The sequence below is a fragment of the Lepisma saccharinum genome, chromosome 9 (assembly GCF_977018435.1).
Source record: "Lepisma saccharinum chromosome 9, izLepSacc3.1, whole genome shotgun sequence".
Taxonomy (NCBI): Eukaryota; Metazoa; Arthropoda; class Insecta; order Zygentoma; family Lepismatidae; genus Lepisma; species Lepisma saccharinum.
Window position 1 is genome coordinate 58,764,581 of NC_139237.1, and position 27,841 is coordinate 58,792,421.

The following is a 27,841-nucleotide window of genomic DNA, read 5'->3' on the forward strand; positions in this document are numbered from 1 at the left end:
TCCCCTTATTAAAATAGAAGTGTCGTATTTTCTTGAAAGTTGATTTCAAGGCGGGAAATATTATTTGACGCAGAGATTGACAAAGTTTTTGAAAGCCCACTTTATACTCAGATAGCCTAATCGGAAATGGACCTACAGTTTGAATCGAGATTCAAGCCGCGGTGCAAAGTGTTAGAGTAATTTTGGCAAGGGAGTTGGCAATACTGATGGTTATCGCGAGAAGGCTCTTGTTACGGCAGGACCGTCAATTATTTCGGTGCGTCAGCAGAGAACTGCTTCTAATAGTTTTCTGTCGTGTCCTGGTTCTTATTTCACTGCGAGATAAAATCGACTCAAGGCGGCTGTCAATCCTCACATCTAGCAGTGGGAGCTTTGACATCGCCGTAGAAGTTACCAAGACGTCCTTGATATTCCGCCCGTGGAAATCAGTGTTGACAGTCCTGACGGAAAATGAAAGGCGGTGCGAGTTTTGCAGCGTTTTTACTCATTTTCACGCTCATCCAATTGGAGGCTTTGGTCAGCGGTAGCGGTGACCCCGGTTGCGTAGATCGTGAAGCGATTGTCTTTCCTGGTCAGAACCCGGTGTTCTGCGATGACGCACAGACGGAAACAGAAGACCCGTCAGTGGAAACGACGACAGAAATCGACTTGGTTGATAGATTCTTCGGGCAGAATTCGCCCTGTACGAAAGGTTACGTGCGAAACAGTGCAGGAAAGTGTGTCAAGAAATTTGGATAACATAATCTGGATTAGTGTAATGATAACTTGCTCTGAAATACTTTGCTGTTTTTATTAAGTGAAACAGATTACATATCGTAACTGAAGAAAATATATGCTTTTATGTGCCAAGAAAAATGATGTAATATTTATTTCGATGAATTTGCAAATATCTCTGGAAAGGAGTATTTTATACAAGGTAAGATTTTTTTTGTTTTTTGTTTTTGTTTGTTTCAAGTCAACTTTATACTTTATTTACTGATAGGCTACAGTTTAAAGTGGAATTCGTGCCACTATGTACCTCCATCGAGTTTCGAACCAGGGACCCTTAATTACAAGGCGACTACGTTATCACTACACCATGGCCCTCAGAACGACACGAGACATTATCATTAGCGTCACGGGCTACAAAGCTATAGGTCCCAGGTTTGAACCCTGGTCAAGACATGGATTTATCATTGTATTGGTCCCTTCATCCTTACCATCACTTTACAATTTATCTTCATCGTCGCGATTACCCCAAGACAGAAAAACGACGTAAAATAACAGAAATAGAAGATGGGCAGAGTTTTGTTCTCGGTTTCGTATGGAGTTGTAAATGTCTGTAGTGATCTCGGTCTCGTCTGAATGAAGTCTTCTCTATCTCGTCTCGCGCCTCATGAAAATATGGTATGAGCAACACAGATCTACAGCGTGTCTTAAAAGAAATACATTTTCTTGATAACCGTTTTCTGTTTGACGTCTCGTTTCGAGGCTACGAACCCCCAATAAATATAATTTTATCCTGGAAGTATTCAATCACGTGCCACCGGTTAATAGTTGACATTAGTGACCTTTGCAATTACGGTGAACAAAATATAGAATATAATATAATAGAACAGCCTTTTCCAGCCTTGGGCTGCTCTACCATCTAACTCAGGACTAGGTATTACAAGGTAGGATTAACCCGAAGGGGGGTTAGTGGAGGTTATAACTGACCCCCCCCCTTGGCCCTGTATTCCTAAAAAAAAAGAACATCGAATCCAGGCAAAGATGGCAAAATGAGAGCTGACATGGTTTAGAATAAATGAGATACATGAGAAAAACTAAAAAATAGAAGCACACATACCAATTCACACACACATATATACATATTTCAAAATCGTGTCGAAAAAAAAGGAAAGAAAAGTGTACACAGTACGTACTTATCGTGATGTCAGGCGGGTGTATGTATATTTTGAGGGTTTAGCCATATGAAGAGTGATTTAATCGTTGTTTTGTCAATAAGTATGGTATGATATTTTCTTTGAAGTGTTTGATTGAGGTAGCAGACGAAATATCACCCGTTAAGGCATTCCATACAGTAGCGGACCAGAGAGAGAAAGAGCTATCGAAGCTGGCGACAGAGAAGAAAATCAAAGAATAAGCCTATTAAAAACTCGAAATTTATAATATTATATTATACCTATTATATTATACAGGGTTATTATAAATGATGGACCCATTTTCAAAACGTCATAGGTAGGGAAGTACAGATCCAAATTGAACAAGCTATATACCAATGGAAAGAGGAAGGTTCAAAGTTTCTGGCGGGCAGCGGCCGGCGGGCTGTGGTGGTTGCGGAAGCGGCCGGTAGAGTTCGCGAGAGGACCGTCTCTGTCAGTTGTGAGCGAGATGCCTTGAGTTCGCGAAAAGTGAGTCGCAAATTGCAGTGCAGCGGACATTCCGTACCAAATTCGGTAGCAAACCACCAACTGAACGATCTGCGTAACCGGATCACTGCTGCCGTGCACGCAGCCAATGGTGGCCACATTGAACATTTATAACAGTTACAAACATTGTGGTAACAAACTTTGAACTTTCTTCTTTCCATTGGTATATAGCTTGTTCACTATGGATTTGTACCTCAATAAATATGATGTTTTGAAAATAGGTCCATCATTTATAATAACCCTGTATAATTTGGAAGTTAATATATGCCAACCAATGGATTTGAAGGAACATATCAGTAGTCTCCAGTGGCGTGCCAAAGGGGGGTTAGTGGGGGTTATAACTCCCCCCACCTGGCTCAGTATTCCTAAAAAAAAAGAACATCGAATCCAGGAAAAGATGGCAAAATGAGTGCTGACTACTAAAAAATGTATACCTAACCCCCTCCTTTCGAAAATCCTGGGCACGCCACTAGTAGTCTCACTTTACAAGCACTGAGTACAGTGGGATCCATGAGTATTACCCTGCAAATTGTCCATCACTATGTTCACGCACTTTATTTGACCTAGTAAGAGCTTCAAGAATTAAAATAAAACTCAAAACAAGCTGTTGACAACTTCTGCAACATCATACATAAAAATCCATCGCTTAAAAACATATAGGATGTAAGATAAATTTTAATGAAAATAGTCATGGACAATTTGCACGATAATACTCATGGATCCCACTGTACCACAAGGTGGGAAAGCAGATTCGATGTCTTAACTCGGTTGGGATATCAAGTGGGAGAGGTGTATGATGCGCTCCTTCAAATAATTGCCGACAATAAAACTGACCAAATGGTCGCCCATGAGACTCAGTGTATTGCAAACCAGTTGTGTGTCTTTACATTCCTAAGCTCACTAGTTATCTGGTATGACTTTTTACTCCACGTAATGTAATGAGCAAATTTCTTCAAAACATTAGTCTACGATGTGTTAGATGATTTCTTCCAAACATATCAACGCTTTGAAAAAAGCAGGAGTGATGATAGAAGCCACTTGACAGCCTGGCAAGGCCTCCCTCCCCCCACTCGTGGAGACATCGGGGGGCGGCGACCTGTGAGTCCCGGTTGATGAGAAAGAATTGGCATCGAATTTAGATATAGATGATCCACAGATAGGCAACACTGTACAGGACCGAAATCGAAAGAAGAAAAAGTTTCAGTGTGATGAAACTGTTGAAGATCCACAAAAACGGTACAAGGTTGATTTTTATTACCAGGTCCTAGACGATTATTTTAGCTCTAAGGCTTAAACATCGTAGTGAATTTTCAATTTCCTTTATGATATTAGTAAGCATAAAGATCTTTTGTCTGAAAAGTGTACAAAACTTGCCAGAATGTTAACACATGAAGGCTACTGAATTAAAAGATGAACTAAAAGTGTTTTTTGCTATAATAAAACAATTACACCAAAGGAGACCTTACACTGATAAAGGGTCATGATTTTGCACCTAATGTGATTGTAGAACTTCGAATTTATTAACTTTGTCGGTAACCGTTAGTGTTGCCCACGAGACGAGACGGGACGAGACTTTGGTCTGTCCCGTCCCGTCTCGTGAAAATGCTGTCTCGTCTCGTGTCTCGTCTCGAAAATATTCGTTTGTCCCGTCTCGTGTCCCGTCTCGAAGGGTTCTGGCCCGTCTCGTTTTGTCTCGTCTCGTCTCGTAAAAGTGATCCGGGATATCATGCCAACAAAAGTCAAAAGTAGCAGAAACACGAAATATTTTTCCGGAAAGTGGGATAAAGCTCCAAATATTTTACCCATTGCGTGGTGAGAAAAAATAAGGTTCGTTAATCATGAGGACATTAATATTAAAAATGCAGTTTGTTGGTTACTGATTGCTAGGTATCTTATGAAATCTACCTTGTGGTTTTTCTGACTTCCATAGAAGAGTGCTCTTTTCATTACTGCTATACCTTTTGGAAGTTTTGAAATGTTTTCCACTAGACCTTCTTTCTTTCTGAATGTCGAACTTCCGTGCACTATGAAAATGTACATTTCTTCTTTAAATTCTAAGCTTGGCGCTCGGGAGCAACAAAAAAGTTTTTAAATGTGTAGTACGAACACAAAAGACTATTTAAAATTTTAATACTTAGTATATTACAAATAGAAAGCATTTATTGTTTTTAATATTGTTAAACATCTTCTATGACATAAGTTTCAAAAAGTGTTTCTTTGTGATATTGTGCTGTTTCTTATGCTCAGCTTATGACGCACATACTTCTTTGTTTTCTCTTTAGCCTCTAAGTCAGATACCACCACCGCTTGATCTAATTTATCCTTCGGCAGGCACGCATCTAGAAATATATGTCGGGGGAGGGTGTCCGAGCCAAGTGTTTCAGAAAAGATGATAATAATAACATTAACGACAACAATTAAGCAAATGTTTAAATTAATACATTAATATAATTCATAGGTCTATTCACTTGAATATGTAAATTAATCAATTCTATTATTGTTATTACATAAAATGTTACAAAGATTGTAGAAGAATAGTAATATAACAGCACGAATATTAGCTAATATCTAGCTTACGTGTAGTTAAGATCGCCTAAATTTGCATAAAAACAACTGTCCTGGCAAGAAGTTTAATGTCAAAAAAGGTGATAAATTGAATATTTGCTAAATAACAAAAAAGGATGTTAAGTCCACTTGACGAAAAATAAAATTCCTGATTAATATTTTATTCTCATTATTATAAGTAGTAGTGTACATAAATCTTCATTGATACTGTCATTCAAAGCCGTATGATCGCAATAAAATCCTTGTTCGGCATGAAAAAGTAACCCTCGATTATGCTAAAGAAATATATTTTTGTTTAGCTAGAGAAAGTCCCCAGGAGGATGCAAGAAGCCGTTCCTGCAAAAGTGTATGTTTTACGGAGCGAAGAAACGTGACAAAACCACCACGTATGGAAGACAAACCTGCATATATTTTATATCGCACATTTACAGAGCCGTGCCTCCTGAAGTTATAAAAATCCCAACTTGAATGATTCTTTTAGACATGCTATAGTTGAAAAAAATATGTTTAGATGCACCAAAAGTGCATCATTATCAGATTATACATATAAGGTGTTATTGGAATCAACATATTTGTGTAAATTGGGTGCCTCCCCGATTACGTAGTAATAACGTCGAGGTCTTGTAATCAAGGGTCCCCGCGTTCGATACCCAATGGAGGCACAAAGTGGATCGGAAAACTTTAAACTGTAGGTCGGTTCGCGATTTAGCCTATTTGTGAATCAAGTGGACTTAAAACCCAATATCAACCTTAAGAATATTAGAACCCACTAATTCACCCGCATCTAAGTCAAATTTCACATATCCCTCTTCATCCTCGTTCATAGACTTCCTGCAATACTCTTGTGCATGTGGGTTGCATCCCACCAGGTGCGAGAAATGTGAAGAGTTATTCTTTCCCTGTACTGCGTTATTTCTTTTCATAAGAGTAAGGCTAAATTCTCGTTTTATCTGAACTTTTAAAAAATGTGCAAAATACGTCTCTATCTTTAAACAACCACCCTTTCTAATGTATGTGTAAAATAATGTATGTGAAACAAGTCTCAACAATTATAATTCTTTGCTTAAATTTCCTATAATTTATACAAACAGTAGCACACATCATGTCCTTTGGTGCAACACTGTCAACAGCTAATGATGTTACTTTCCTCGTCCTAATAAATTTACTTCCAACCAGTGACGGCGCCAGGGAAATGTGACTGGGGGGCGGGGGGCGGGGGGCGGAAGGCTGGCAACAAAATATTGTAAAGGGGCAGTCACATTAAAACGCCCGAAAACACTACACATATATACATATATAATAATACTTATAATAATAATAATAATAATAATTATTATTATTATTATTATATTCATGTATGGTGATTTGTGTTTGTCTTTTATTTAGAGTGGACGTTTACTGCCTAAATTTACTTCTTGATTACGAGTTTATCTCCACATGATTCGTTTTAATAAAGACATTAATTCTTTTTTATTGATAAGTTGCGTTGCCTCTAGTGGCCTATTACAGTATTGGAAGACATTCATAATTTTATAATTCATCGTTTTTCTTGAGATGAAACTACTGATATAAATATTTTAGTTATAAGATTATAATATAAATGACGAAAAAATGCTTCGAAGAGTTTAATTTTCTTGCAAAATAAACGTGACGTTGGAAGAAAAGATTCTTCTTAAGTATTAGAAACAATGTGAGGCACTTAGTGAAGTGCAATTCTCCTGTAGGAGAATTCTGCTGTATGTGCTTTGGAGAACACATTGCGCACCTTTGGTATGTCCAGGACTTGACATTTCTTCTCAATGGCAAGAACAGCCAAATGAGGCAGTTTGCATCCAACATCCTGTTTCGAGCAAGCCTTTTCAAAGATTTTAAGGACAACCATCTTCGTAATGCTGAAGAGTTTTGGGCAAAATTTGTGTTTCACCTTTCAGGGAAATGTTATCACAGGATAAAAAAATCAGACAAAGGTTACAGTTATCTCATAATTTAAGAAATATTCTAACCCTGGCATTACTTACTCTTACTCTACCACTCCAACGTATGTCTGTGCTACACAATTACAGGCACCTATGGGGTTCATGGGAAGAAGTTCTTCAATTTTGATATGTACGAGAAAGAGCGAACCTGCATCCAATGATTGAAGAGTGGCAAATCCTAATAAGCGTTCTTTTACCTGCCCGCGATATGTTTTGAATCGAATTTTAAGTGTAATTTGCATTTTAAGGTTCACGTTCAATACATTTCCAAAAAAATATCCCCTCATTAGCTTCAAGAGTATCGAAGAAATTCTCTTTGTTACGGTTTCCTCAGACTCATCATCACGAAATTCAAGTCCCTGAATAGTAAGAAACCGCGATGAATCCACAACAACTGACATGTAGTGTCGGGTTTTCTTCGATCACCTTTGGTCCTGGGTTCGATACCCAGTGGAGGCACTTTAAACTATTAGTCCAATCCCGATTGGCTTTTCTGTGCATTAAGTGGACTGAAAACACCAAATCAACCAACCAACCAAATCTTGAATCAACTTTCAATGTCTTTTAATAATTAGCGTTGTCACTAACGACCACGATTAGAATAATTTGCCCGTAATACAGATGATGTCTTGTGGTCCTGAAAATATTCGTGATGTTTTAAAACCATCCACATTCAACACTTTTTCGAATTTCTTAAGACTGGTTAAAACTTAGGTTAATCTCGGCTATTACAGGACATAAATGAATGAGAAATCACCTATGCCCAGGTCGGTGCTCGAATCTTGAACGAAAGTCACATACACATAGCTATATATATACTAAACAAATTAATATTTGTTAATCAAGTTGGTATTATAAGCAGGAAAGTGATATCATGCACAATACACCACTTTTAAAAGGTGAAAATCGTCATACTCTTATAAATGAACTCTCTTATTATTCGATATTTAATTAACTTCAGTTGGAGGGCCCGGGGGGGGGGGGTGGCGAAGTGTCTGACATGGGGCGTCCCCCTGCCTCCTCTGGCGTCGTCACCATAACATTCTAAAAATTTCGCAACCCGTGCAAATAATCACGTGGTAAAATCTTGTCATGGTTCCCTGTAAACACTAAAATCACCAAATTACTTCTTTCCATAACACCCGTATTTTCTCCTCCTCTTGAGCTCTCAGTTGTTCGGAGTGGGATAATGCAAGATTATTTGTCCCTAATTATATCTTTCTCTTAGTCTTGCTAATATCTTGGATTCCTTAATAACTTTCCCAACAACTCCTTCTCAATTTGTACTGCCATGTTTCCCACAATCTTTTTCCTACTTCCTAATAACATTCACTTCTGTACACCCTTTGATGTAAAAATTAAATAATAATAATAAACCCTATCCGTCGGTCCGTTTATCTTTCCAACCTATAGAGCTGAGACTATGTTTACAAGATAAATCTCGGCCCCTCCTTCCACCATATCTACCTGCCCTTTTACTTGATGTTATTCACAATTGTTTTAGTATCTGGAGTACTATCGTAACATAAAGTTATTGACCTGAAATAAATTGAAAAATAAAAATGGGGAGTAACCCTGTGTTTCGAAAGAGTATTGAAAATAAGTTTAAGTATTCATTCATTCATTACTCTCTCTAGAATAGTCTTCTTTTGACTTAACACGCGCTTATCAACGTTTCTAATTGAAACACCTTTTTCCAAACAAACAAGTATTTGCAACTGATTAAATATCTTGCTTTTATTTTTTCGAGACATTCGAGACGAGACGAGACTTTTCAAAAGCCGTCCCGTCCCGTCTCGTGTCTCGTCTCGAAAACGAGACGAGAAAGGCATTCCGTCTCGTCCCGTCTCGAATTTGAAAAGGCTTGTCCCGTCTCGTGTCTCGTCTCGAAAACGAGACGAGACACGAGACGAGACGGGACATGTCCCGTCCCGTGAGCAACACTAGTAACCGTGGCAAGCGGTGAACAATTTTTTTTAAAATTAAAGCTAATAAAAATACTATCTTCGGCCAATCATGTCTGAAACACGCTTGTTTCCATTTTATGCAAGATAGCATTATACGAAAAAGAAATTATGCAATTCACCTTGCATGTAACACCATGTCATGAAGGCACATTTAGAGGATGTGGGGGTAGGGCCAACACATTCTCGACCTCGGCCATTTTGGAGGTGATGTGATCAGAACCACTCTCCGGTCGCCTTTACTTCCCAGGGTTGCCTCCAGGTACCCATTAATTTGAGGCTGGGTGAACCCCAGAGTTGCTTTATGCGGGGACAACGCAGGAAAGAATTCATACTTTAGATCACCCACGCGGGAGATCCGGGAATATTATATGTAATTCTATTAAAAATTCATTCATATACAACGGATCTACAACGGTAAACATATGAAGTAAAACCTTCATTTCTTTAAGATACGTTTAAGAGAGAGAGAGAGAGAGAGAGAGAGAGAGAGAGAGAGAGAGTTTTCATAAAATATAATAATTATATTAAATTTGTGTCGCATTTTTTAAGTTTAACTGTGGTCGAGCGAGATTGTGTGCTTAATATTATTATTGAAATAGCGTAACAAGTCCCACTATTTATTTTACAGTTTGATGTTTTACTTAGGAATATATTGATTTTCAATATCCCGTTGCTGCGTGATGACGGGTGGAGGGCTCGAAAAGAGAGCGCATTTGCCGCCACCGCCCAGGGCGGCAAAATTACTAGCGCCGGGCCTGTGTCCGGCCCCCTGTATCTAGGTCAGTACGCCCCTCGTTGGATCACTTTCAACAACTCAAGGTTATTTGCAATCGAAATGAACCAACTGACCACAGGCTCTCAATAGAAGCGATGAAAGCGAAGAAAGATAAAAGATCCATATCTTTATTGACAAAGTCTTGAAAAGTTACGAAGTCTCACTTATTTATGTAACAGAAATTTTACAGCAAAATTGGCTATTCATGGTATTGTTGACAGTGTTTCCAGTGGACATAAATAAACAGCAAGGAAGGAAAGCAACTTGATTTCAGTTGTAGATTACGTAATCTTTTTGTTTATGAAATAGCTACTTTTGGTGTGGGAGCGCTGGCAACACTTACAGGTTCGAATTCCGCAGTAAGCATGACTTGCAAGAGCAGCTGATTACAAAAAGTAATCTACCGTGGTGCAGGAGTTCAGTGCAGCTTTTGAACGTGAATTTGTTCATCAAAAAGGCTTCAGACCAGTCGGTGAATACATTTATAGATAGAACTGCGGGCTAGTAGGAAGCATATTTCCTTTTCATTGCTCGCTTATCTCGTGAGTGGTTCACCAACTTCCTGCGCCCTCTTTGAAGCAAAATAGTGAAGTTCGAGGTCACGGAACAATGGCAGCAGAAAATCTCATCTCTTTCAACAATCCAGTGTTTGTTGGATACGCGTTTTATTCAGCAATTCTAGTTTTGAAAATGTTGGGTATGTCTTTCCTGACGGCAAAGCATCGGTTAACCAAAAAGGTGAGTTCAGGTCTTTTCTTTTTTTAAGTTTTCATCTCTTATTTTTTGTCACTCACGACTTCTTTCCGAACCGTTGTACTTTTATATTCTTTTATAATGTATCAGTATGTGTAAACGAAATTTTATAGATAAATAAATATTAAGTAATTGTATCTCTGTTAAAGAAAGCTCGATAAACCGGCATGATAATAATCGATTATATAAATCGATAGTTGATCCTCAATATCGATATCTTATCGTTGACAGTGAGTTTGAATGACAATTAGATGAATTAAATGAAATCAAATAACATACACTATGGAATATTCATGCTCAATTTGGTTCTCGAGCACAGAACAAAAGACCAGGAAGAAAAACAGGCGCAAGATGAAATATAGTTTCTGTAAGTTTGGTCTATTCTATTGCATTGTGTGCTACTCTAGTCGATAAGAGCACAGTGCGCTACAACGACAGGGGTTCCGGTTTCGAATCCCGGCCTGGGCTCATTTGTGAATGTCTTTTTATCAATTTAATCGTATTATTACTCATCCTCATCGTCGCGATTAGCCCAATAGTGGAAGCAAAGCGACGTAAAATAAAATTAAACCCAATAAGTTTAGGCGATAAAAGGTGTAAAAAGTCTGCGCATGCATCGTGTCATGACCTTAGGTGATGTGATCATCAGCACCGAGCTCCGCTATCCTCAGAAGCCGCCTCCCTCTTCTTGGTTTTGGTTTGAGTTGGTGTTCTAAGTCCACTTTATGCACATTAAGGTTAATCGGGACTGGACCTACAGTTTAAAGTGGAATCCGAACCACTATGTGCTTCCACCGGGTATCGAACCCGGGACCCCTTTTTTACAAGGCGACGACGCTACCATTGCGCCATCGGGAGACCCGCCTCCCTCTTCTTCTTTCAGTCCTAACGATTTTAAAAAAATATTATTCTACTGAATAATGCATGAAAAAGGCGCGAAAACAGCATTTTCTGTTTGTCACAGAGGACATAAATGTTCAGGGGACATCTCATTTATGTCTTTTGGATGGATATCCGTGCTGACGTTGGATATCCTGGAATACCCATTAGACATACATTGGATATCCTGAAATATCTTTGTGTGTCAAGGGGATATCTATAGTTTATCCAGGCAGGCCCGTAGCCAGGCAGGGGCAGGGGGGGGGGCTCAGCTCCCCCTGAAACTACCGTCAGCCTCCCTGGCACTGAGGTCAGGCCCCTTGACATTAGGTAAAACTATTTTGTGTAATTTGTTTGCAGTGAAAAGTGAAAAAAATATGGACAGCATACATTATTTTCCTCACAACTTTGAAGAAGGATAAATTCAAGGAGTTCATCTTATTTATAAGAAGAAGTCTTAAGCCCCGCGACAGGTTAACCTTGCAGCAACTTTTCACATATATAGACCCAAACGTGCGCGCAGAAAATAGTTCCGCTGCAATACTGCGGATTTTCTCACTGTCTGTGATATGAACAGCTCAGCGGTTAAGGTGAGACTGGCACGGGGATGCTGAGTGCCGCTCTAGAGTGGATTGATACATAAAATCTGCTGCAAACTTAATCTGTCGCGAGGCTTAGGTAGCGGCAAGATTCTCTTCTCTAGACTTCAGAAAGTTCCTTCACAGCGGAGCTTCTTCATCTGTACCTTCGTTGCCCCTGTTGCGACCTCCCGTTTATACAGAAATCTGCGACTTTGATGTCATTATGCAAATTCCCTCCGCATCTGCGTCAAAGGTTAACAACTCCCAAGTTTTGGGAACGAAGGGGAGTTTTATTGTTTCGCCCGGGGGAGTGGAATGTAAGGTAGGCCCTACGATTGAATATTGTCCATCTTTTCTTGTGTAATATAAATATCTGTATCATCAAACGTAGTATGGAATGTGTAGTAAGGGATGATTTCAGTAGCAGCCAATTAACACTTCAAGTGATATTTTAAATGATACAGAAAAATGTAGTATTTGTGTGATATTTCTAAACTTTATGCAACTTAATGACCCCCCTCCCCCCCACACACATAATTTACCTTCATTTAACACTGTTAAACTTTTGAAAAATGGACTTGATTTACAGTCCCCCCTGATAACCTGTGAGCCCCCCCCCCCCCCTGGAGATCAATTCTGGCTACAGGCCTGTATCCAGGAAGAACGTGTCGGATATTCTGAGGACCATTTCTTGATGTTTTTTCCTACATCAGTGCTACTGGCAGTGGCGTGCCCAGGATTTTCGAAAGGGAGGGGTTATGTGTACATTTTTTTTAAGTAGACAGTCATTATTTTGCCATATTTCCAGCCTTTGACGTTCTTTTTTTTTTTTAAATACTGGACCAAAAGGGGAGGTTATACCCCCACCAACCCTCCCTTGAGCACGCCAGTGGCTACTGGGTTCACGTGAACAGTTACTATGTGTATGTTTTTATTTGATTGTGGATAAGAAAATATATATTCTGGTGGAATAGATTGGACCTAAACTGGACATTTATTGGGCATCGTTTGGGCATTATTCGGATATTTTTCACATATTTTGGATACGAAAAGGACATTTGTGGATTAGATTTACCCACACCAAAGATATCGTGTATAGTCGACGCGCTAGCTACGTTAACGAGCTGCTGGCTTTGAAGTCGACGGAGCACGCCCACCATCTCCAACAATACACTCACCGCACAGTTTAGTCTCCACGTGGACTAGACGAGCGTAATGACAGCTGCGCCCATTGGCTCAAGGACTCCACGTGAAATAGACAAGCAGAATGACAGCTGCGCCCATTGGCTGAAGGTTGAGTGTGATTGGACGAAAACAACTCGCCCGCTCTTTCTCTTAGTTTTGTGTTATTATAAACCCTGTTCCACATTGTCCTGTTTTCACTGTTGTTCCGCAATAGTATAAACTGTAATCTTTTTTGTCTATTTTACCATGCCCTTGCCATCTGATCTCTTGCAGTGCTACAATATCAATTTTGCGTTGTGTGATTACATTGGCTATTTCTTGCATTTTACCTGGTATTAGCATTGTTCGAACGTTCCATGTTGCTATGGACCAATCATATACCTTGTTCTTGCCTGGTTCGTCATCTCTGTTGCCCATCCTTATCCGAGATTTTTTGTTGTTTCGAATAACCCACGAATAACCCACAGGAAGATTATCGTGGAAGGACACGTGCTTATGCTGGTTGAATAACAGCAAGAAATCTTAATCATCTTTTGGAGATTGGAAATTTTCGGAAAATCATTCTTTGATGTTGTGCTCATACTGTTTGTAAAATTAAGACACAGATGACAGAATGATTATTCCTTTTAATAGAGAGTTTATTAATAGTAAAAGTCAGAAAAACAAGCTTAGACTATTGAATTTCAGAAATAAATTTAAAAAATATATAGGCAAGTGATCATATAAAACCTGCTTCGAATGTCATAATCAGTTTTCTTTTGAATTCACTTGGCCAGGCTTATATAAAAGTTATTTGGTCGACGATCCTAATTTAAAAGCCTAGTTTCAAGGATAATTAACTAATAGTTCGCTTCTAGATAGCAACTTTCTACATCTGTCATGCCATGATTTATTAGTGCATGCTCTTTTTCATATTTTGTTTCATTCAGACCTTGTTTTCAGCCACAAATGGTAATTGTTTTAATAAAAAAATGAATTTATCCTTAAGCCTACATAGACACAAAGAATAGCGCACCTTTTGCAATAATTCAGTAACTTTTAAGGTTCTCAATTTTGTAATAGTCTGTAATTCCTTGTTTCCTTAATTCACTTCTTCAATAGTCATTTTTTAAGATCCGAAAGCATCATAATACTTATAGTGTTCCAGTTTAGTGCACTTAATTTCAGAGTCCCATACGTATCTACATATAAAAATACGTTAATTTCGGTATGCTATTTTTTTTTATTATTATTATTATTTATATGTTGCTGCTCATTAAATGTTGGCAAAACTTACACGTTGCTGTTCATTCTTATTTGGTTTTGATTTGCGAATAGGCGGTGCTGGAATATAATCTGAATTGACGAAACTTAGAATGACATTGGTTTCTGTTCAATTAGATATTAAGCACAAGGGCGCCCGCAGAGGGAGGTGGAGATATCTGGAAACACTTCACAAAATTCAGATTTTGAAATTGTAGCGTGAAAACATGCGGTGAAAGACAACAGATTAAGTGCCTATGCAAATTATCCTATTGGTGGGGATGCTATACGAGAATTCTCTAAACTGAGGAAAAGCATCACCCCACCTTTCCTCCACTTTAAGTACTGCTACCCTCCACCCTGAGAAAAATCTTGCGGGTGGTCTTGATTAAGGGGGCTCTAAAGCCATGTTAAAGAATAGGCACAAATTCCTAGACACAACCGTACCACTAATACAGATTTTGTAAGAAAGAAATTTTCGGATGTAAAATATTGTTTTATTCACTACAGTTCGGAATACCTACAATTTTGTTACGATTCAAGGTATTTAAGTAAATAACAGAAAATATAATGTTCAATTATACGCATGCATTGTATATTGGTAAAGAAAAAGAAGATCTGCATGTGAGGTTTAAATGAATGGAAACTAATTACGGCCTACTAAACAGTATTCTGGGGAGCTCTTTGCATTCATTTATAAGATTATTAAGATAGCAAACCAATTAAGTTCATCCTCTCTCTCCTCTCTATGTTCATCTTAAAGTTTTCTTCACGAATCTAGTCGCAAGTGGTTCTCAGTTGTAGTAAAATTAGGAAGATGCGAAGTTTCGTTGTACAGATATTAAGGAAATTTAAATTTTTACTATTTCATTACGTATGTAGATTGTGCTTTTAAATGCCTTGCAGCATTATAATTTCCTCAGTACCATGAACACAGGATTATCCATTAATATTATCACATATTAAAATTATACCTTCCTTATTGTAAAGAAGAAATGTGTTCTTTAATATATTTACAACCATCTACAATAGTATATTTATTCCTTTTAACAATTCCATTTCTTTTGGATAAGGTGCTGTGGGGATCACCTGTCTCCCAAAGGAGAATGCCCGTGATGATGTTTGTTATGGATAAAGGCATGAATAAAGTTAGCCCCAGTTAGCCCCCCCCCCCCCCAAGCAGACGTGTGAAACTACGGCTATGGCCATGACCAAAATGCTACCGTGTAAAGTGAGAAATCTTATGGCATTTCAGATGCCATGACATATTTCATGGCATTTCTCAAGGATAGGATCGGTCCTATTTCCGAGGCAATTGTCGTAGCGTAACCAATCAGAAACAAGCTCCAGGTCACGAGTGGGCATGTAATGGCGCCCGAGAGAGATGTAAACAACATATCACTTCACATTTTTAAAAGCCGATAACTATTCAACGAAAATTAATAACGTTTCCCATAAAAAGGTGTTGGTTACAATTCAATGGTGGGGCTTGGAATAATATTTTAGTTGTTTCAAATGAAAACACCGTGCACTCATCATAGATGGTGTAACTCTGGGTGCCTTTTTGCTGTATATATTTTACAGCGCAATTGCAAAAGCAAACCGGAATGTTACTTTAAATGCCGTGTAAATTACCATCTCCCATAAGATTTTTGGAAACATTTACGTAGCATTTATGCTAGCAATAATTTTAAAAGAAATGCTTTCGTCTAATGCGGTCCTTAGTGTTAGGTCTTTCGGATTTTAATGATGAAGCAGAAAGGGAAATAGGTAAACCGTCAAACTGGGCAAGAGAAGGCTTATGTTCCATTCTTCAATGTCTTCGTGATGCAGTGTGGCCCCACGTGTGGCGGGGAAACAACTATATTCTCCACCACGATAACACTCCAGCGCACTGATCCCTGTTGGCGACAGAATCTCACCAGCTCAAAGTACGTCCTTCTACAGCCTGTCTACTAAGGGGCGCAGGTTGGCCTCGATGGAAGAGGCCTCTAGACATCTACGATGCGCCCTCTGCAGAGATCACCAAAAAATGACCTGGAGGGCTGTTTTGATACCTGGTACGGACGCTGGAAGAAGTATCTTGCATTTCATAATAGTTTGATTTATTTATTTAACCACTTACATATAACATTAACATACACACCTCTGGAATAATTGGATGGGGGGAAGATTGTGCCTTGTCAAGCCACCCGTCCGAAATTCGGTGCCCGTCTGAGATTTGAAAATGTGCTACTTTATCTGCATTAGCTGTGTACGAATATCAAAGTCAAAGATGTGAAATAGGCTCTCGGAGTGCTTGTTTATGCTAAAGTTCTGACGTAGTAAGACGTCGTCGCCTTGTAATCAAGGGGTCCCGGGTTCGATACCCGGTGGAGGCACATGGCTCAGTGGTTCGGATTCCACTTTAAACTGTAGATCGAGTCCCTATTAGTCTTACTGTGCATAAAATGGATTTAAAACACCAAATCAATCAATCAATAAATCTGACGCAGTAAGAGAAAAATAGAAAGGAAGAGAGAGTAAAAAGAAAGAGGAGGGAGCGGATTCTTCCTCCTCTGTCCCCAGCTTCCAAATCTCTCTCTTTCTTTCTCTCCCACTTGGATGGTGGGGGGGGGGGGCGCAAGCACCTTTCTCTTCCATTTCTTTTTTCTTGTCCCTTCCTCTTTCCTGTGCCCGGGTATCTCTCCACCCCCTCTTTCTTTTTCTCTGTGCTTCCCCCTCTTTCTTATTTTTCTATTATACAGGGTGTTTCCGGGCTGATGATACAAACTTTCATGGATGATGGAGAAGGACACATGTATCAATTTGAGATAAGGAACCTTGGTCCGGAAACGACTTAGTCGAAAGTTATAAGCAAAAATCAGTGTATGAAGATGTAATACTTTTATTACCTGCACAAGTTTCACAAGCTGCTACATTCATAACAGTTGTTCAAAGTGGCGTCCCCCGGCTTCCCTGCAGGCATGACATCGACGCACAATCTTCTCGCGTTCCCGTTGGAACAACCCTGGGGTCGTTCGAACAATGTCACAGGAAGCGAGACTTCAGAGGATCTCCTCACAAGAATTCTCGCTGCCTGGGTACGCCAAAAGTTTGTGCGACGATGTCATGCCTGAAGCGATGCCGGGGGACGCCACTTTGAACAACCTTTATGAATGTAGCAGCTTGTTAAACTTGTGCAGGTAATAAAAGTATTACATCTTCATACACCGATTTTCGCTTATAACTTTCGACTAAGTCGTTTCCGGACCAGGGATCCTTATCTCAAATTGATACATGTGTCCTTCTCCATCAACCCTGAAAGTTTGTATCATCAGCCCGGAAACACCCTGTATAGATTCGGGAAACGGATCTCTTCTCTTTTTTCTTGAGAGAAGAGAAAAGGTACAGGGTGTTCGGCCAACACGGGGAGAGAAACTGAATAAAGATAGTGAGAGGAGATGTTCCACTTTATTTTATAGACAGGGAGAAAGAAAAATTAAAGAAGCAAAGCAGAGAGGGAGAGAGAGACACACTTTGCTGCCTCTCTTTCGAAATGAAGAAAAAGTACAGGAGAAAGAAAGAAAAGAAAGCAACGCCGTCCACGGCCCTCCCCTTTTTTCTCTCTCTCTTCTAAGATTTCTCTCTTCTCTTTCACGCTCTCAGTGGCGCAACCACAAGGGGCCATTGCCCCCCCCCCAACCTTCGACGGAAGTCAATTCTAGGGGTGCAGGGGGACAAACGTTGACGGCCAAGAGCACCTGTACGGGAACACAGAGGAGCAATTACCCCTTTCGATTTCAAATTTTATGAAAATAGAAATACATTTCGTAAAATTTTCTTGCGCGCGTGCCGTAGGTAGGGAGCGTTGGGAGTCGGCCATGCGCGCCGAATGATCTAAATGAAAAGAAAGTATTGAAAAAGATAATGCCATGGCGTCCAGTGAAATTATTGGCACCCTATTAAGTCAATATTGCTTTCATTTGCAAAAGTTGGATCTAAAAATTTTTGTTTTCTGTAATGTCTGTAATGTATTTAAATAATATTTGTTGTATATATGTTTTGAATGAACTTAGTTCTGCCATTTAAAAATACAGTTTGTGTGCTTGTTTTTCATTATTAGCTAATGTGAAATTGACAGTGTCGAAAAATATTTCAAATCGTTTGTTCGAAACAAATGCTTTAGCACCGACTTCTACCCCCTATTTGCGTAATTTAAGAGGATAATAACGTATTTGATACTACTACTAGCAGTAGTAGAAATAATAATAATAATGCCATTATTAATGTTTTTGTTGTTATTATTGTTATATTAGTATAACATTGTAATATATATATATATTAATGTTTTTGTTATTATTATTATTTTTATTGCTACTTTATCCTGGATCTTGCCCCCCCCAGACAAAAATTTGTGGTTACGCCTCTGCACTCTCTCTCTCCACTTAACTTTGTACTCTTTCTTCTACTTTGCCTGAATCCCGTCTCTTGTGCTTATCTTCTCTTTCCGTTTTCTCATTCTCGAGAGAGAGAGATAGAGAGAGAGGAAAGAATAAAGACCTCTCCCTCCGCCCCCTCCCCTTCAGCCAACTTCACCTAGACGAAACAGGATCTCTCAGTGTTTGTTTATGCTGAAGTTCTGACGTCACTTGTATGGTACAAACAGACTGTTCACGTTTGTTTCTCTTTCTAATTTAGTGATCATGCATGCGAAGTTGTTGTAATGCAAGCGCAGACGGGATCAAGAAAAAGTTGTACAGCAAGAGGGACGTGCTATAGTTGCATGTGTGTTAATTTTCCATTACGGTCATTGGTCCTGTCGGTACGGTATCGATCGGACTACTACTGGAGAGACTAAGATTCCTTGTGTGGCTGATATTAAGCAATATTTTCCTCCCTTCAATTTTCCTACTGTGAGTAGGGCCATTGGATGATCGTCAAAGATTTGGGTACCCCACATTTTGAAATAGAAGTGTACTTTGAAATTACACTGTTGTTACGCGTTCCAAAACAGTTCCCATCGCATTTATTATTAACTATAATGATTACATTTTGGTGCCACACATGATGTTGAACTTATTCCAGTTTTATAGTATTCAGGTAGTAATTTTTATGATATAAGCGAAAAAGTACCTGTAGGCAACATTTTATTTCGAGGGAGAGGGGTGAGGCTCATCCCCTATCAGCTGCCGCCATCTCAAGGCAAAAAAGTGGGGACGGGTAGATGTTAATGTTTGTGAATTGAATGTTTAGAATCGTGTAAATCGTTACATAAAACAAATAAATATGCTATGTGTACGCAGAATTTCATTTCAGAGTTAGAAACTAACGAAACATTTGTAGGATTTCGATGGGGGCTTCATCCCCCTGAGTCTTCACCCCTTTGGGTAAAGCCCGCTTTAGACGAAAGCATTTTTCTTAACATTTTTCTTAACATTTGTGCCATGACCAAAATGTTACCGTGTAAAGTGAGAAATCTTATGGCATTTCAGATGCCATGGCATATTTCATGGTATTTCTCAAGGATAGGATTCGTCCTATTTCCGTAGCATTTTTCGTAGCATAACCAATCAGAAGCGACCTCTAGGTCACGAGCACAGTTGTAATGGCGGCCGCGTGAGATTTAAACAACGTATCACTTCACATTTTTAAAACACGATAATTATTCAACCGAGAGGAATTACGCTTTGTATGAAATGGTTTTAGGTAGAGAAGCATGGCGCAGATTAAATATATACTTTACAACGTTTACTGTACACGTATGGAAGAATATTTTAGTTTTTTCAATTGTAAACACCGTACACTCGCCATATATGGTCTCGATGTGTCTATCGTGCTGTATGTATCATACAATGTAATCTGAACAGCTAACCGAAATGTTCCATGAAATGCTTTCGTGTAAAGTGCTATCTGCTATAAGATTTTTGGAAGCATTTACATAGCATTTATGCTAGCAAAAATGTTAAAGGAAATGCTTTCGTCTAAAGCCGGCTTAAGTGCCTACTGAAAAACTATCTAGTGGTCAAAAGAATAACGTGGCCATGCTATTAATTAGTGTCCTGGTTTCCAAGTGTTTCCTGAGTTGTTCAGCTTTAGGGGCAACTTTCAACTTCGCGAATTACTAGATGTCCGTTTTACAAATAGCGTTGAATGACTTAGGCGAACCGTTAGAAATCTTCAACGGTAGAAACTCAACAATGAGGGAACAAGGAAAAACGCATCGTGTAGGTTGTTTACCCGGAAAAATTTGTAAGCGAGACTTTTTCTGGAGTAGAAATTGTACGATGGACGAGAAAGCTTGCAGGGAGGCACCCCCTCACTGGGGGCAAGTTCCCTCATTCTCAGTAAGTGAGAAGGATTTTACTCAGCTGACAACCCGGAAATTCACAACACAATGATGGAAGCAAGGGTATGTTCCATTCCAAGAAATGCCATAATCCATTCGAAGGACCCGTTTGCTCACAGCACACGTCAATTCACGACATTCTGCGAAGGAGGATTGGGAAGAAGCTAATGGTCATTCCCTAAGAATAAACTGAATTATATATTATCTGAGTAGACGCAACGAAGATATGTTCAACATGCGACTGTTTCACGCCTAATTAAATTTCTTATCGGACTGCAGTTCTTTTCCAACACTTCTTAATTAATGATTTATTTCCCCTTCCCTTTTTCAAGAGAGATATTCGAGAGACCAGACGCCTAAATTTGATTTTTATATCATCCTGGTCTTAACCTCTCCAAGCTTCCTTGTCCATATAAAGTGAAACCATTTTAGAGGGGGAAATGTGTATGTATTTCTATCACATCAGGTTTAGAAATGGTGGAGTTTAGTGAATTATGCTTTTGTAGACCTTTACGCACTCTTATCTCTGGCAGCTATGCTCTGTCCAAGGAATCTATGGAGCTAACGAACGAAAACAAGTCCTCTACGCAAGTAGTGACTAGAGACGGCTCGACCAATGAACACGCGAGAGGGAAGGAAGCAACGCCGCTGCAGCTGCCAACAGTTTGCAACAGCGCTTACTGCTTTGCTTCGCCCACTCGCTTTCTCCCCTGTACGGCTATGCATGGTATTGCTCCACATGCTCCTGAGACGGAGTATTGATCATGTTAATATTGTAAAGGGTGTTCAAAACGTTACGCAACATTATGGGAAAACGTTTCTTATTACATTTTTTACATTAAGTGCTGGAAGTGACTGCCGTTTTGTTCTTCACACAAGTGGTTATATCCTCCACGCTTTTTACCGGGCAACAGTTATTCGATTTTTCAATCCAACGACGAACTACATGTATATTTCCAAACTTACTTTTCAATGTTATCTGTGAGATGTTACCAACGCAGCATGAGATTTCCCATAAAGTTGCGTCACTTTTTGAACACGCTGTATTAATGTATTATTTGATAAGGCTATGAATCCATCAAATATTGGTTTTCTAACTCTGGCAGTATCTGACATATCTATCTATAGTTTGCACAGAAGGACAGACGGACAAATTGTCTTATAAGCATTCTATTTTCAGCATTTTTAAAATTAGTACCATAAAACTCATTGAATTCATGTATACTTTTTGTATAATAAAAATAACTCGCATAATTTGCTAAAAATAAATATATCCCGTAGAAAATACACCTGACAATAAGCACATCATATTTATGTGGCTCTTGTGTTATACCTCTTTATGCATGTAATGAACGTGTGGTTAGTGACGCATTTTATAACCCCTTTGATTCGAGAAAGATAAGTAATATTATTTATACATTTTAAGGATATCACACGCCATATGTTTCAAGATTTATGTTATTTTCAGCAGGTTAAAAAAATGTCTTCAAGTTTTAGACTGTTTCCTCACAATATTTTATAAGTAAAGAATGTTAAAATCTATTCCTGCACTTGTTCTAAAGGTTGAACAGTTTAGTATCAGCTTTCATTTCAAAAGGGTGCCCTGGCACTCTTGTAATTTTGAGTCAGTGCAATGTGACATTCCTTCAGCCAATTTTTTCCAGTCCAGTGTAAATAGGAAAGCTGATGTGCTGGACTTTCTCTCTCAACAATTTATGCATTTTCCACTCTCTTTTCAGAGAGAGAGAGAGGGGGGGGGAGGGGAGAAAACTAATGTAAGGGCAGAGGTAAACATAGAAAGAAAGAGAAGAGAGGAAGAAGAGACCTAAGGGGATTTCTCTATGACTATCTCTATCTCTCTCAATCTATCTCTTCATTTCTTTTTTTCTCTCCTTTTCTCTATTTGTATCTCTTCCCTGCCTTTTTATCCCGAGGTAGAGTGAGATTATTTCCGTAACATCTTTGGCTGTTATGCATTTGAAGCTTCGGAACGAGTCACAACTCTCGCAGCAGCCAATTAACCAAGCGAGCCGCTGACGTCATCTCAACCCAGAATCTATCGCTAAGCCCCTTGCTCAGGTTCTACACGCCCACTAGGCTCGCTAGACAGACTCTCGCAGTCCGCTGGAGATGTTCCGAAAGTAATTCGACTCTAGTTGGTCTTGCATTTTTCTTTTTATCTTCTTCCTCTGCTCTTTGACTACTTTTTGACAATAACAGGGTGTCTACTAGTTTGGAAAACCTGGAAAAGTCGGGGAAATTTACTGTTTTTCTGGAAAAATCAACATTTATGTAGTAGTGCAGTAAAAGTAGTTTTTTTGAACCAACTACAACAAAAAGGACAAGCAAGAAATATTTAATTTGTTACGGACAAACTGTACTTCAGTTTAATGTACTGATTATTGCCGGTAGTTACTTTCGAAATTCTATATTCAGCACACTAGGAATAGATTTATACAGATATAATTAACAAGTTTTGATATGTTTATGTATTATTCATGCTATAAGTGTTATGATCTTAATGTAAAAAAGAAATATTTGTTGACCAGAAGTAATTACGTGCAAGTATTACATAAGAGTTCACCCCTGATACCAACTTTCCATACTTTCCAACAGTCAATTTCTGTTTAGTTTTCCTTCTCGGTATCGCTTTTACATGTGAAGTGAATACTCTAATAACTTGGGTAAGTGTTTTAATACATGAGTTGCCCTGATGGCATTAGTCTGGAAAATTTTGCTTCTTGGCCTGGAAAAGTCAGGGAATTTTGTTTCAATGAAATTGTAGACACCCTGAATAAGTATATTACATAATCATGTAGCAAATTAGGCTAAGATATTGCTATTATTTTTATGGCATTATGTAGGTATTAAATAAACAATCACCTGTAATAAACGTGTGCTTTAACAGTAACACTTTCAGTATTTTAAAAATAAGGCTATTGGTGAGACTATGCCAGGTTTTAACTCTACTTCATTGTCACAGCCAACTTCCATACTAATATGCAGCCATGTATGCATTTTATTATCAAATACAGCTAAGTGTTTAATATCCTCGTTTCAGGTGTTTGCAAATCCAGAGGATGTGATGTCGAAGAAGGGGGGTGTCAAATTCGATGACCCTGACGTGGAACGTGTTAGAAGGTGAGTGTAACCGAGTAATGGTTAGCATAACGTATCCTCTACTGCAAATATTGACAATTTCTTATCATTGCATAGTAGTCACCAACAATGTAAATGCCACTTGTAACGTGCCCACCGTTACATGGTGGTATGGTAAAGTGTGGCATGGTTTGGTATAATGATGTATATATATTTAAAAACATTCTGCCGGCACACTGTCGATGGCTCACATGTTAGTTTTGTAAGAAGGACGCTATTGATTTAAGTTATCTCTCTTTCGGTCAAAGAATGTGTTCTTCCCATTGTTGTTGGTTTGTTACTGATAAAGAATTGTCTATTTCTTCTGTATAGAATCGGTACAACGCAATGTGCTTTTAGTTATTTTTATGTTTAGGGATTTTTACCGAGTAGGATTGAGAGAATTTTGAACGTACGGTTTGTATCTCTGATTAAAGTGAGTTGGCAACGCGTACTCATAGTTAGGTTTTTCGCCGCCCATGCGCCACTCCCAAACGTTATAAAAGCAGCGCAGACGGGCCGAGAGCTCAGTTGACTGCCAGATGCCAACTGCGGAAGGATCGGAAGATCTGGTCCCCAAGACTTCGGTCTAGGATAAGTCCCGGCCAGATCGTCCCTAAGTGATGTTTCCCCCTTACTGATCCGGTTCCAGGTTCAAACCTCGGACAAGTCCCCGACCGGGTCCTTTCTTCAACAGTACCTTGGTTCCCAGGTGCAAACCCCGGGAAGGTCCCCGACCAAGGAACGGAAATGGATGAGTCCCTCACGAACCGATTCCTAGGTGCAAACCCTGGACAGCCCCCGTCCGGTTCTCCCCGTAGATCCTGGTTCCAGGTTCAAACCTCGGACGAGTCCCCGACCAGGTTCTCGCACACCGTCCGTCCTGATTCGTTGGAAGGTACCGACGCTTGTCACCTGGCTCACGCCCAAATGGAAGTACCCGCCGACCCTGTGCATCCCGTTTCTTTAACTTCTATTTTTCTTCCCCCCCCCCCTCCCAGTTGGCAATTTTGATAGAGGACGTTTCTTTTGGTCACGTGGGGTTTTCTTTTATGTAATCACGTGGGACTCTTTTTACTGTTAATTGGTTTTTGTTAATTAGACACGTGGCCCCGGATTATTATTAGTACATTACGGAACTCGCGTATTTGTATCAAGTGGGAAACCCTAACTGGGATAAAGTAGAGTAGTGTGTTGTTCCCATGTGGGCTAAGGTTTGTATTATTATTATTATTATTGGTGCCTAAGTTGAATAAAATTGTCACGTGGCATGAAAACAGGAGGTCCCTAACTGAAATAAACTTTGGCTATTTGGATCCAACTGGTACGGTAATTAACTGAAATATATCAGGGATAAAATTGTATGCAACCACCAGAGTAAATGTAAGGTAAATTATTTTGTCATGTAATAAGTTTGTTAACGGGTCAATGCTTTACCCGGGGGTCGAACTGATTATTATTTAACACACCATTTCTGTAAATACCTTGTATTCACTTTTTGCGGTAAAATATAAATGACCATTGCTCACACTCAAAAAGGATATTCATGGTTTTCATTTCGAGCTTCACTGTTATTCACTTTACACCCAGCAAGCCCTGAGATATCCAGAATCTGTGTTCTCCGACTGGAAGGAAGTTAGCACTTATGGGTAGACTTTTGCCTCGCTCCCCCCCATCTTGTAAGGTTCTGTGTAGCTCCTTGTGTAAGGGCACTGCGTAGCCCCTGTGTGTAGTTTCTGCGCGGAGGGGGGCCGTCTGTTGCACACTTTTATATCACCTTGCATATTCATTCATATGTATTTTTAGTGAAATGAACATACGGTCATATTACTCTATATTTTCGGTTTAAACAATACAAAACGTCGGTAGCTATTAACAAAATTGAATTCAGTTTCGACAAAACAATATTGACAATTTCTTATTAAGTCCTCACTAACAATGTAGATATTATTTTATATAATCCTGCATATTCATAAGTTTTTTTTTTGGTGAAACGAGCCACATGGTCACTACTTTCTATTTTAAGTTTAAACATTACAAAACGTCGGTAGCTTTTGACAAAATTGAATTCAGTTTTGACAAAATTCATAATAAATACAGCAACAGCTTCTTAAAGAGGTAGAAGCATAAGCTTATTTTCATGCAGGAATATATGGATTTTTTTCCTTCAAAAAAAGGCATTTGGAATATTTTAATTGTACTGTTTTTATATCTCAGATAACAATTACTGAATATTTTTAGTGTATTTCTTCTTGGTTATACAAGTAATTTTATAATTTCGGGAACACGTTCTCAATTTTGTAAGTTCACTTCTGCAACGTCATCTTCGAATTATGAATCGCGTGATTCATGTTGCGAAAACGATGGAACGAAAGTGAAGCTTCATGCTTATGCACATTTCCATACGCAACCATGACATGATCAAAATGAAGTAACAATCTTATATTATCATCTTTACGACACTAGAACTTGTAGGTTAACTGTGATAAGCACTTACAAAGTAATATTAATTAATATTAATTGTTAAGGTTAATGTTTAAGAGCTTTAAAATGATCTTGATCTCATGGCAACATTGATGAAAATTGTATTATTTAATTACGAAAACATTCACAATGGCATCACTCTATTGGATCTCCAATTAGGGAGAGGGGTATATAATCTTATAAGGGTACATTTTATTTTGGATGAGAGTGCATTTGTCATAGTTTAAGGTAACACTTGAATGCGGAAGATGAAAACGAACTTAATGCAAATGTCTGTGCAAGTACTAATCTCAACAACCAATTTTGAAAATTATATAGCTGCGCGACGCCACCAGGATTCTTGGGTTCGAATCCCGGTCTGGGCATGGGTGTTCTTTGTGATTGTCTCTTCATCAATTTCATCATATCATCACATATCCTCATGATGATGATTAGGAAAAACTGGCAGAAAAGGCTACGTAAAATAACCTCATTCAATCTATATATACACACACGAGTATACATAAATTTTATATTTCTTTGCAGGGCGCACAGAAATGACATGGAGAACATCCCTCTCTTCTTCGTCATCGGATTCCTGTATGTGTTAACGAACCCATCGTACTTCGCAGCTATCAACGCATTCCGTGTGTTCGCCATAGGACGAATCGTTCATAGCATTGTCTACGCCGTTGTGGTTCTACCTCAGCCCGCAAGAGGTCTCAGCTTTTTCGCCGGTGTGGGATCCACAGCCTTCATGGCTTCCCAAGTGATCCTGCGCTGTTTGTAGATCAACCTAGAAATACTTTGTTGTGTACGTGTGCTGTGAGAGGCTAATGTGAATTAGCGGTAGTTGGTTGTATTGTGTACTAACTGTAATTGTTTCATAAAGTTTGTTAGCTACGCACAAACTCATATTTTTTATAATGTCAGTGCACGTTTTCATACTTGATCATCAAATTAGGTAAGGTCACAATTTGAAAAATATGGTATTTGCAATTTGCAATAGAAATATATGTTCGATTTTCTGGCTTGGAAAGAAATATGAGAACAGAATACAATACTTTGATTCCATGTAGTCTTTTTCACATAAAGTTTACTAAAATACGAATAATTACTACCTAGTTATTTATGGTTGTGATTGCAAAAGCATATTCAAAAAGGTTGAGCATCGTCAATTTTCACACACAGTACAAAAAACTGCTGTTAAAAATTACCTTGACTTTTTCTTATAACTAAATATATTCTCTACCTCTGCTATATTGATTCTTTACTATGCTATCCAAAGATGTTTTAATAAAGAAACTGTGAATTCAATGGTAAGAAATCAAGAAGTGTTTCCGGAAACCTTATATGCCTCGCTTACTGCTCAGTTTTTTAAAAATAGCTCGTTACTTGTATAATTCATATTATCTTTGACATTTTATGTTACCAGTATATGACTGTTTTATTGTAGTATTTACTCAGTGTCAGTGAATGCTGTCACGCAAGACTGATAGTAACGGAGATAACCCGAACAATTACACGAAATTATATGGTATTGTTGAATTGCTCAATAAAGAAGGTAAATACATATAGAAA

The 27,841-nt window shown here is 38.8% G+C and overlaps 1 protein-coding gene across 2 annotated transcripts; it reads left to right on the forward strand.

The window, feature by feature from the left end:
• Positions 1-332: 332 nt before the first annotated feature.
• Positions 333-27,841, forward strand: LOC145992068 (microsomal glutathione S-transferase 1-like). Of its 2 annotated transcripts, none has more exons than XM_083128238.1 (3): positions 333-916; positions 23,721-23,800; positions 26,807-27,841. In XM_083128238.1, exons 1-3 carry the CDS (start codon positions 833-835, stop codon positions 27,048-27,050), a joined length of 408 nt encoding a protein of 135 aa, XP_082984364.1. In that variant the 5' UTR covers positions 333-832; the 3' UTR covers positions 27,051-27,841. The 2 variants fall into 2 exon arrangements, with proteins under 2 accessions (XP_082984364.1, XP_082984363.1); XM_083128237.1 differs by lacking the exon at positions 333-916 and adding an exon at positions 10,030-10,429.

What these genes read in the sequence shown, in the direction of transcription:
- LOC145992068 (XM_083128237.1), top strand. Translation starts at nt 10,301, where the DNA reads ATGGCAGCAGAAAATCTCATCTCTTTCAACAATCCAGTGTTTGTTGGA. An exon ending in AGCATCGGTTAACCAAAAAG is followed by an intron (nt 10,430 to 23,720) that starts GTGAGTTCAGGT and finishes TCCTCGTTTCAG; the next exon opens with GTGTTTGCAAATCCAGAGGA. An exon ending in GACGTGGAACGTGTTAGAAG is followed by an intron (nt 23,801 to 26,806) that starts GTGAGTGTAACC and finishes ATTTCTTTGCAG; the next exon opens with GGCGCACAGAAATGACATGG.